The 11390-nt window shown below is 54.4% G+C and overlaps 1 protein-coding gene and 1 long non-coding RNA gene across 2 annotated transcripts; one reads left to right on the top strand and one right to left on the bottom strand.

Moving 5' to 3' along the window:
• Positions 1-6759: 6759 nt before the first annotated feature.
• On the top strand, positions 6760-10073 carry LOC104854865. The gene is made up of 3 exons (XR_778226.2): positions 6760-6847; positions 7018-7157; positions 9833-10073. It is a non-coding gene; the product is annotated as an uncharacterized LOC104854865 (long non-coding RNA).
• A 287-nt stretch (positions 10074-10360) lies between these two features.
• Positions 10361-10836, bottom strand: LOC104854864 (translationally-controlled tumor protein-like). Its single transcript, XM_033759219.1, has one exon. The coding sequence runs from the start codon at positions 10775-10777 to the stop codon at positions 10361-10363; it is 417 nt and encodes a 138-aa protein (XP_033615110.1). The 5' UTR covers positions 10778-10836.
• Between the last annotated feature and the right edge of the window lie 554 nt (positions 10837-11390).

The raw sequence follows: 11390 nt of genomic DNA, 5'->3' as shown, positions 1-11390 counted from the left end.
AAAAAAAAAAAAAAAGGTCAGAAAATACCAGCACGGATCCTCACTGGCTGTGTTTCCTTCTCTATAAAATGTAAGCACCCCAGCAGGTGACCCTGAGCTTTAAGCAAAGTGTTCACAAGGCGTTTAGAACAGTGCCTGGCTCTCGCTGGTAACCCAGGGCCCACCGGACCAAGGGGAAGAGGCAAGTGTCCCAGAGGGCAGGAAAGAGGCATGGTCCACAACCTCTGCTGCTTCTCCCTTCCCTGACAGCTCTCTGCCCTGCCCGCCCAAGAGGAGTTGGGAAGCCAGCAACTAAGACAGCCTTTGAGGGCCAGGGATTTAGCTCAGTGGTTCCATCATAAGCACAAGGTCCCAAGTTCGATACCCTGTACCAAAAAAAGACGGCTTTTGGTCCCAAAGCAGCCCACAGTGGCAGGAACCGCAGCTGCCCTTTCCTGCAGCCCTGCAGGCTGCACATCCTACAGCGGCCGGCTTCGCAGAGGCCTCTGTCCCACAGCCTGCCATGCCTCTCGCCATTCAGGAAACTGTAAAACACTAGACTCACACATGGTTTATCACTGGGGCTGGCCATCACATTTTATCTATCTATCGTGTGTTTTTGTTATACTGACCTGTGTTTAAACAACAAAACGTTTCCACAGCTGGGCTTAAAGGTGCACCCCAGGAGGCTGAGGCAGGAGGATCACTGTGAGTTCAAGGCCAGCCTGAAATATGTAGTGAGGCTCTGCCTCAAACAAACAAACAAAACAGCACAACCCCTGCAGTTCTAGAGGGCTGTCCTGTGGATGCTTGTGAGAAATGGTGCCCAGGAAAGGTACTCCTGGTCTTTGCTAGAGAACCGGCCCCCAGTGCAGGAGTGTGAGTGTGTACACACGCATGTGTGCACTAGCACAGCTTTCTCCTCTTGCCCCCAGGAGGAAGGGTTGCTAGGCCTTCTCCAACCCAGCCTCCTCATAGACTGGGGAAACTGAGGCCCTCGCAGGCAGTGCCTTGTCCAGGATCATAGAACAACATGGTTCCACTTCCATTTTCTAGGCGCGCCAGGGTCACCCAGCTGCTGGAAGAGATGGCCCTGATCTTCCAGGGGAACTCGGGGGCCCAGGCTCCCCCGCTCCTATGGGCACATTCTCTGGGAGAGCCTCAGAAACACTTCTTTTATCCGGGTCAGGGAAGGATTTGGAGGCCTGAACAGGGAGGCTTTGATGGGCCCGCGCTGGAAGAGCCCAGGTCACTTTTATCCGGGTTCCATCAGCCAAAGATGTCCCCTGCCACACCTGCCCGCAGGGAGACTGGGAACCATAGTCTGGCTGTATGCCCAGCAGGAAGAGTCAGGTAGGCGGACAGCTGGCCAGGTCCTGCTGACTGCCCTGCAGGTGGCAGAGGTGACCCAGATGGGGACCTGGCCTCTCAGAAGGGAAACTGGGAGCTTGTGTTCCCCCCCTGAGGAATCAGAAGGAGCCCCGCTGGTTCCACCTAGGAAATCCGTGTACTTCCTTTTTGTTGTTTTGTTTTGTTTTGTTGAGACAGGGTCTTGACATGTAGCTCAGGCTGGCTCTGAACTCACTGTGTACCCCAGGCTGGCCTCAAACTCACAGTGATCCTTCTGCCTCGGCCTTCTGAGTGCTGAGATTACAAGTGTGTGCCACTACAGCTGGGGACTTACTTCTTCCAAGACAGATGCCCCCTGCCCCACGTCCCTGCCAACTCAGGCCAAATGGAGCCGGCAGTCCTGGTTCCTAAGTGGCTGCAGGGAAGCAACTGGAAGGTTGGTTCAGTTTCCTGAAAGGCCCTATTGTGCACCTCGGGCCTGATTGTGTTTCCTTGTGGGGAGAGGCAGGAGCCACTGTCCTCTGAGTGACGAGTTGAGGGTCGCTGGGCACCACTGCAGGCCTGAGCTCCCAGCAGAGGGCCTGGGGAGACGAGATAGCACGCATCACTCACACACCGGAACCAGCACTTTACCACCCTGCCTGATTGGCCCGCATGCACGGAACCGCAGGGTGGGGGCCGGAGACCCAGCTCCACCGCGGAAGCTGAACCGGGCAGACGCTCTGCACTCAGAGACAAGAATCCAGGCCCGTTGTGGCAAGAGGACACGCCCTCCGGGCCTTGAAACTTTTTTTCCCTGTGGCGGCAGGTGTGTGCCACCACCACGCCGGGTCTGGGCTAGAATCTCCAGGGACCTTCAGTGACGCTCGGCACAGGGTCTGTCCGGGGTTGGAAGGCTGCCTCAGCAGAGTGGGTCTAGGGGCGTGTGTGTGGCCGTCAGTTCCGTGGCTGGAGATGCCAGCCGGGCTGGGCCACCGTGACCAGCTGGCAGGCACAGCTTCCTCGTGTCACCTTGGCAGCCTCACCTTGCTGGTTCCCGTCGGGCCTGTTTCTCCAGTTTCCCTGAAAATTGTATGAGCCACCTGATCCTTTTCCGAACAACTCCCCCAGGTGAACTAGCACTGACTTTCCTGCTCCCAGCGGGCAGCCAGGCACCCGACTGATGTGGCCTTGGCACTGCCAGCCCTACCAAGAGCTCCTTTCCTGCCCAGCTGTACCAGGGCCTCACACCTTCCTTCTGTCTTTTCACCCCCGTCGGCATCCCAGTCCTCCTGGGCTGTGGGCCGTTTTCTCTGGTGTCCTGTTTTTGGGTTTTTTTGTTTTGTTTTGGTTTGTTTTGGTTTGGTTTGGTTTTTTGAGACAGGGCCCCACTATGTAGTTGAGACTGATACAGATCTGGAACTCACTATGTAGCCCAGGCTGGTCTCGAACTCACAGTGATCCTCCTGCCTCAGCCTCCCAAGTGCTGGGATTACAGGGGTGTGCCACCACGCCTGGCTTGTCCTGTGTGTTTTATCTGACACACGAAGTCATGGTTCTGAGAAAGGATCCACAGACTTCGCCCGAGGCCCAGGCATCAGGGCACCAGTAGAGGGGGGATCTCCTGGAGAGTGGCCTCCAGACTGCAGCCCCAGGGATCCTCCTGCCACTGGATGGGGCCCCCTTGCGTTATGAGACCCCTCCTGGTTTGAGGGCCACTCTCCCCACCCCCAGTTTCTCCTGGAAAGAGCTCCCTCCTGCTAGGCATGATGCCACACACCGGTAATCCCAGTACTCTGGAAGGCTGAGGCAGGAGGATCATTGAGTTTGAGGCCAAGCTGGGCTACATAATGAGTTCAAGGCCAGTGTGGACTACATAGCAAGACCCTGTCTCAAAAAAAAAAAAAAAAAAAAAAAAAGGGGGGATATAGCTCAGTGGCAGAGTACTTGCTTTGCATGAATAAAGCCTTGGACCTGATCTCCAGTACAGCAAATAAAACAAAGGCTTACCTGTGCATGTGAAAATGAGGATTTGTGAAAGCAGCTGCTGTGCCAGGTGTAAGGCCCAGGTGTTCCTGAGGCCAGGGCTGCATCCGCTCTGCGTCATCCATGGAAGTCCTGTGCACCCATCCCTGTCTCTAGAGACCCCCCCATGAGCAAATCCGCTGTCCTCCCACCCCACCCAACTCTCCTGCAACTCCCTCCCCAGGGGTCACCCACAGTCCCCCTCAGCCAGTGCACCCCATTAGTCAGATTCTCCCCGACCTCTTCGCCACCTTCTTCATCCCGACCTTGAGCCTCCGGGGTGGCTCCTTCTCTGTCCCTCTCCTTGAGAAATTGGTGGCCTCCCAGTGCCTGTGAGGGGTCCGTGTCTGGCTCAGTGTCCACCCTGGGCCACCTCATCCCTTCCTGTGGTTTATGGGTCACTTAGAGCTCAGAGGGGACTGTTTACCAGTTTCCATACCCAGGCCCCTTCTAACCCAGTAACCCAATGGCCAAGCCTCACCCTCCTACCCAGAGACGGCCCTAGTCGGATGGTCCTATTCCTCCTGTGACCCGCTCAGCACCCATGAGCCTCTTGAGAGACAGAGACCCCAGAACAGGGCAGGACTGAGCCACACAGGGCCCTCCGTGACCCATCTGGTTAGGACTGGGCGGCTCACCTCTGAGCCCCGGGCCCAGGAGGGTGAAAGTTGGGAAAGCAGTGAAAGTTGACCAGATCGATTTGAGCCTTGCTTCGAAGGCAGCGGTCAGCTGCTGACCACACCGTCAATTATTTAGCTCCCTGGGCTTCCGCCAAGAGCCACGGTTTAACTAAACACGGCCTCGTGGTCCTCACACGCACCCTGTTCCCTCAGAGCTCCTGCGCTGTGCTGGATGGACCACTCCCAGATCTGGGAATCTTCAGCACCTGGGAGCTTCTTGGTCCTCAATCCTGGAAGCGGCTGAGGTCCCGAGGGCAGAGTGGGCCCAGCCCACTGAAGTTTCTGCAGCAAGTCTCTGTTCCGTTCCTGGGACACAAACTCTCCTTGTCACCAGAGACAGACACTCTGGGAGGCTGGAAGTGACCAGTGCAGTGATGTGAGAGTGTCCATAAGAGATCATTTAACGGGGTGGTAGTACACATCCGTGGTCCCAGCACTCGGGAGGCTGAGGCAGGAGGATCACCACGCACTCAAGGCCAGCCTGGGCTGCTTAGAGAGAGCTGTCTCAAAAAACAAAGCAAAATGAAAGAAATAGACTGTTACTAGGAGGGAGATTAGTTCACGGGAGGATTGGGGCTGTCCACAGGTAACAACTAGAAATTTATGAGCTTTCCAGTTTGCAAAGCATTCGGTAGCATCTGTCATCTTGTTGTCTCGCGTCTCTTTTAGAACCAGGAGGTGCATAAATGAAGACATTCATTCAGCAGCCACTTCTCGAGAGCCAATTACTGCCCTTGAGTGGAGAAGTGACACTATGTATGAGGGGCTGGTGTGTGCAGGGCCACCCTAAGTATTCCCTGGGCCTCAAAGCCCATTACCCAGCCAGGATCTGAGCTGGGCGGCCCCTGGTGCCCCTGGTGCCAGCTCCACTTCTCAGGTAAGACAGATTTAGAGATAAGGTACAAAAATGTGTCCAGGGTCACACAGCATCTGTACACGACAGAACAGAATTTGAGCTCAGGCCTGTGATTTCAAGCCCCTGTAGGCTCTCAACTTGGCTTGGAGTCATGTGAGGGAGATGGGCAGATATTGGGTAGATAGTCACATCAGTAAAGATCTAAGGACAGAGTCGTGGAGGACGTATAACAGGAAGGACCAATCTATCCAGGATGTGTGGGGGAGGGTGGCGTTAGAGGGGCCTTTCTAGAAGAGGCCTTTTTTCTGAGACCTGCAGGAAGAGGAGGTCCCTGGGGGAGGGGTCCAGGGAAAGTTCGTGCCAGGTATGAAGACCTCAGTGAGGCTTTAGCCTGTCCCCGGGACCTGTCACAGCCTGGCCAGGGCAGCAGCGAGAGCAGAACTGGCTGAGCCCGTTCCTGGTGCCCACTTCCTCTTTGTGGCTGTATTTTTAGACCTCTTGCCTTCCGATGCCGCCAGCAGGGTCTGGGCCTCTGTGGTTAGGTTGTTTACACCTCCACCCCAGACCTGCGCTACAGGCTCCTGGGAACCCGGGGCTCTTCTCTCATGCACTTAGTGGAGACTCACTCAGAAGTCACTGGGGTACTGAGGTTCAAACTCGGGCCTCCCCACGCCAGGCAAGTGCTTTACCACTGTGTATCCTCAGCTCCTTTATTATTTATTTTTTTGGTGGGGTGGGGGGCATCTTTTTGTTTTTGAGACAGGGTCTATGTAGTTGACACTGACCTGAAACTCACTATGAGCCCAGGCTGGTCTCAACTCACAGCGATCCTCCTGCCTCAGCCTCCCGAGTGCTGGGATTACAGGCGTGCACCACCACCCTGCTTATTTGTTCAAACTCGGGCCTCCCCACGCCAGGCAAGTGCTTTACCACTGTGTATCCTCAGCTCCTTTATTATTTATTTTTTTGGTGGGGTGGGGGGCATCTTTTTGTTTTTGAGACAGGGTCTATGTAGTTGACACTGACCTGAAACTCACTATGAGCCCAGGCTGGTCTCAACTCACAGCGATCCTCCTGCCTCAGCCTCCCGAGTGCTGGGATTACAGGCGTGCACCACCACACCCTGCTTATTTTGTTTTTGAGATAGTATCTTGCCAAGTTGCCCGTGCTGGCCTTGATCTTACAATCCCCCTGCCTTAGCCTCTTCCCACCAGTTTAAACCCACTCCACTCTGATGATCCCTGTCTGTGGGTGCAGACAGGCTGCTAAAAAATTACACCAGGGACTCTGGCACCCTGAGTGCCAGCAGCGGGCTGAGAGTGTGTGATTTAGAGCACAAACCCAGACGTGTCCGAAAGCAAGAGGGGTACCGTCATCAGGTGCTAGTTGTTCATCTTGCCAGCACCATAGAGCAAGGGCAACAGAAGGGTGAAATATATGAGAGATTTCATAACTTAAGGACAGAGAAAGGAGTCTTGGCAAGGAGAACGGCATGTGCAAGTATGTGGCATGTTTAAAGAAGACTGTAGAGAATACGGTGACAACCACCTGGCACATAGGGCCCCTGGCCCCAATCCTGAGCCATGGAAGAGTGGACAGAGAGTCCGGGTGAATTCTAGGTGGGAAACATGAAGAATTTTAAACACCTGAAACAGGGAACCAAAAACCTTGCCACTGTGCCGCTCTGGTGCCCATGGTAGGCATCACCAATTGATTATAGCACTGATCGATTTTCCTACTGAGCCCCAGTTCAAGCTCTAAATGAAACTAAATGTTAAGAAGGTCATGCCAGTGGGGGAAGGAACTGGGGAACTTGGGGAATTCCCACATCCAGGCCCTGACCCTGAACAGGAACCAGATACAGACACTTCAGTCTGGTAACCCAGGAGATGTGGGCAGGGAGGAGGGAAACAGGTGGCCAGGGTGGCTGCCCATTTCTGACCAGGTCTGGAAGAAGCTGTCCCTGCAGGAGGTCCTGGTAAGAACCTTCAGGCCCAGAGGTCAGCACCCAGTGAGGGCTGCCTGGGACCCTGTCCCTGGGGGAGAGAGGCCCAGCTGGTTTGGTGGGTTTTCCCAGTGGGGACCTTGGAGGAGAGTGCACCTTAGAGGAAACAATCAGGACAACCCTGTCTTCTCTGCTGAGTCCAGAGCTGAGGACCAGGAGCCAAGAGCACGGCCTGTCACACATGGAGGCCAAGGCAAGAAGGAGAGGCGGATGCATCCTGCCCTGCTCCGGTGTCTGCTCAGCCACGAGCTGCCACCTGCCCCAGGACCTTCAGAGGGTCATGGTGAGGCCCCGGGTCCCAGCTCATGGAGGATGTGGAGGGTAGAGGGCTGGCGGTCGCGGGTTCCCTGGCACCGTCTCGGTGTGGGCCTGGGGTCTCGGTGCCGCAGGGATGTGGTCACGTGCCCCTGAGTGTTAGTGGGAGGTGCCGCACGTCACAGCGGAGGCGCTGAGATCGAATCCCCGGTCGGAGGTGCCTCCAACCAAGCCCACTGCAGCCTTCTGGCCAGGTATCAGCAGGGAGACAGCTGTTCGCCCCTTTTTCCCAACCCTGGCTCAAGGGGGTGCCCAGAGAAGGGTGTGTGTGTGTGTGTGTGTGTGTGTGTGTGAGACAGCAGATGCCATGGCCACTTTCTGGACACAACGCCATTTCTGCCTGGAGCTGGCCAACCATGCAGAAAGGACTAAACCTTCTGAAATGCGAGCCGAAAGGAGAGAGAGAGAGAGAGGCTGGGGCCACCTAAAACTCCCCTGACACACACACATTCACACTCCAGTTCCTGAAGCTCCCAGGCCGGTCTGTGTGGTGGAAGAAGGAAACTGGAGTCAAATCTGATTCTCAAGTCGTTTTTTTTTTTGTGTGTGTGTGTGTTTGGTTTTTTTTGGTACAGGGATGAACTCAGGTCCTTGTGCTTGCAAGGCAGGCGGCGGAACTACTGAGCTAAATCCCCGGCTTGATCCTCAAATTTTAAAGCAGGCAACTCACTCATCAGACTTTTTTTTATAATCCAGAGCGTCTGAAAGTTAGAAACGAGACCGTTCATCACAGGCTTGCAACTCCTGACCAGTAGGAGGGGTGACAGGCCAGGGGCAGAGTCATCAGAAAACTGGAATGAGTCATAGCAGCCCCCAACATGCAGAAAGTCCCCCTGGCTCTTCTCCAGGGAGTTAGAATGCAGGGTGGGGCTGGAGAAGGGAAGATTGCTGGAGCGAGGGTGCGAAAAGCTTGTATGAGCCGCACTGGGCAGGGGACCCGGCGGCCTGGCACTGCTGCGGAGCTGGCCCGTCCCTTCAGCCTGAAGCAGGGAGGACCGGAGACTGCTTCCAGGAGGCAGAGAAGTCAAAGCGCCCCGGCTGCGTAGCCACTTCCGCAGTGTGGGGCCGAGAGGGACGGGACTGCGTGGAAGAGGAATCAGCCTCCCGGTGGGGCCTGGAGACGCAGCAGCCATGGTGCATCTGATTGTGGAGACACAGCTCCAGGGGCCCCTGAGCCCTGAGCCAGCTCACTCCTTGGGAGCGGGGGTAAAGAAGGAGGGGGGTGAAGAAGCGAGCTAGTCCAGCTGGGCGTGGTGGCACCTGCCTGTAACCCTACCACTCTGGGAAGCTGAGGCAGGAGGATCGCAAGGTTCGAGCCCAGCCTGGGCAACTTAGTGAGACCTTTCTCAAAGGTAAAGAAAGAGAAATCGAATGAAGGTTCTGAGGGTGTCCTCACGGCCTCTGAGTCTGCTCAGGTGGGCAGCGGGACAGGTGGCCTCTCAATTCCTGAATCCCTCCCACTGGCCTGGGGGCTGCTAGGGCCCACACTGCCCTCGCCGGCCAGACCCAGCCTGTCAGACCTCCTCGCAGAGTTTACCAGCCTAGTTGGGTTCCCTGTCTCCAGTCCCTTGCCAAGCTCTGCCTGGCTCCCTGCCCCCTGTCCTCTTGCACCAGCAGCCAGTGGAGGCCTGGCCTCAGACCAGGCCCTATGCCCAGCACCAGGGCCCTCCCCACCTTGGGCAGCAAAGCCTGCCTGCCTCTGACAGCCATATCCAGAGCCCCCTTGGAAATTCATCCGACTGTCCCTGGGCCCCACTTGTGACAACAGTTTGTGCTCTGGGTCAGAAACTCTGACCCGTGGCTGGGTGTGGTCGTGGAAACTGCTTGTTTCTTATTCCCCCACAAAGCCACCGTGGCAGGGATTTGTGTGCAAGGTGGGAGGATTTAGGGAAGTCAGGAAAGCTTTCAAAAACTACCATTCACATAACCTCAAAGGGACCTTGAACAGTCACATCTGACAAAATCATTTTGCTGGGTGTGGTGGTGTACACCCATAATCCCAGCACTCAGGAGGCTGAGGCGGGACTGTTGCCATGGTGGGTGGCGGTTCTGATGTGCTGGAACTCCGCTCCAGGATGGCCTGGCTCTGCATCTTATCAGCTGTGTGATCAGAGGAGCATCACCTAACCGCTGGAAAGCTCAGTTTTGTCTGCAAGTGAGGACAATCCAAGGTGCAGAGGATGAAACTGAAGGTGCAGATGACACACAACCGTCTGTGGGAAACACTTGGCCGAGAGCCAGGTCAATCGTGTTAGCTGTTGTTGTTGTCAATACCTCTCAAAATCCTTTTTACTTTCTTCATCAACCTTTGCAGACTGTCCCCTACATCCTACGAGTCTTCAGCCTTGTGGAGACTTCCGGTTGGAAGGCAGCCCATCCAGTGGCACATGGGCCCCATCCCGTGCACAGGAGCCTCCCTCACGGACACTACACAGCTGTTGTACCCTTCCTTGCCCTCTCTATCTTTCAACCCCTCCTCCCCACAGGGCCAAAAGTAAACACTCTGGGCAGCAGTGGCCATCCCAGGTCTAAGGGGAATTGGTCTGAACATCTCCTGAACCACAGGGAAGAGCTGCTATCCTTCAGAGATTTCTATTCAAGCCTGGAGTTAATAGGATCTTTTTTTTTTTTCTCTCCTCCCAGATCTCTTGGGAAAAATCTAAGAATGAAAACACAAAAGAAAAGGCAACATCCTGATGGTATCATTTGAAGCCCTGGATCCAGCCATACCTGAAGCCATCCCTTGAGTTTTCCAGTTGCCTGAACCAATAAGCCCTCTCTAGTCTAAGCAAATTTGATTTAGTTTCTGTCATATGAAACCAAATGAATTCTGACTAATATAACCAGAGGTGTCATAAGAATGGGAAAGTCGCCCCCCACACACACAGACAAAAATCTTCCATTTCTGCTTTTTTCTGCATGTCTACTCCTTTTTTCACTTTTTTGGGGGGGTGGTTTTAGTTTAAATGCACTTTGTTTTTAGACAACCTACATGGCATGTTTTGGTTTTTTCCTAAAAAACAATGCCTTCACTCCAAACGAATCACTGTCAAAATAAACAAAGCATTCAAGATGACACCAGTCCCATTTGTCTAAAATCCCGGTGTTGTGTGGCTGACAAGCAGCAACCAGTTATGACAAGTGACAGATCTGAGGCAACCGCCGAATCCATTAACATCTTTCCATTTCTGAACCACCCTTAAAGGAAATCACAGATGGGGTCACACCATCCGCACCATAGTCCAGGAGAGCAGCCACACCATCTGGATTCACATTTGCACCAATAAAGAACTGATAGTTTTTGAAATTAGCAAGGATGTGCTTGACTTGTTCTGCAGCCCCTGTCATTAAGGGTTTTACTCTCTCTGGTCTTTGTTCTTCAAGTTTGCCCTTGATTGATTTCATATAATCTTTAATGTACTTCTTGTAGGCCTCTTTTGTGAAGCTGGTTTCCTGCACCTCATGGTTTATGACAATATCCACAGCAGTGACTACCGTGCTTCCGGTACCTTCGCCCTCTGGGCCTTCAGAGGAGGCTTTTCCACCAATGAGCGAGTCATCAGTTTTACCCTCTGCTCTACTGACCATCTTGCCCTCCACCTCCAGGCACAGCCCGCCTGCAATCTCCCAGATCTTGTAAATGCCGGAGAACACCTCATCGTTGGCTGAAGGGAGAGGCCACACTAGTTTAGCAGGAGCCCGGAGCTAAGAGTGAGGGTGGAGCACCAGAGCAGTGGGGGGTGTGGAAAAGCATTTTTGTTTTTGTTTTTTTAACACAGGTCTTGCTATGTATTTCAGGCTGACCTTGAACTCAATATGTACCCCAGGCTGGCCTTGAACTCTCGGAAACCCTCCTGTCTCAGCCTCCTGAGTGCTGCTGGGGTTATGGGCATTCACCACCATGCCCAGCTAGTTAAGTTTCAGTTTCACAACCAACCAAGCCCCAACTAAGGCCAGGGTCAGACCCTGGTCCACAGAAGTGCTGCTCTTAGTGAATCACACATCATGGGCCAGGTGGGGCTGGTTCTGACTCTGGCCCTAGTACACGACCCTTCCATGGCATCATTTGAGCTCTGAATGCCCCATTCTGTGGCATTATTGTGGGAAAGGCCATCTTGAGCTTCTGAGGGGGGCAGGCAGCGGCTGAGGGAGGAGATTTGGGTGGCACCGCCACTGTGACAGGCGCCTTCCCACTGCTGTG

Source organism: Fukomys damarensis, unplaced genomic scaffold, assembly GCF_012274545.1.
Source record: "Fukomys damarensis isolate Sample0158 unplaced genomic scaffold, DMR_v1.0_HiC HiC_scaffold_36, whole genome shotgun sequence".
Classification (NCBI taxonomy): domain Eukaryota; kingdom Metazoa; phylum Chordata; class Mammalia; order Rodentia; family Bathyergidae; genus Fukomys; species Fukomys damarensis.
Note: the sequence above shows the minus strand (reverse complement) of the source record. Positions and strands in the feature narration are given on the sequence as shown.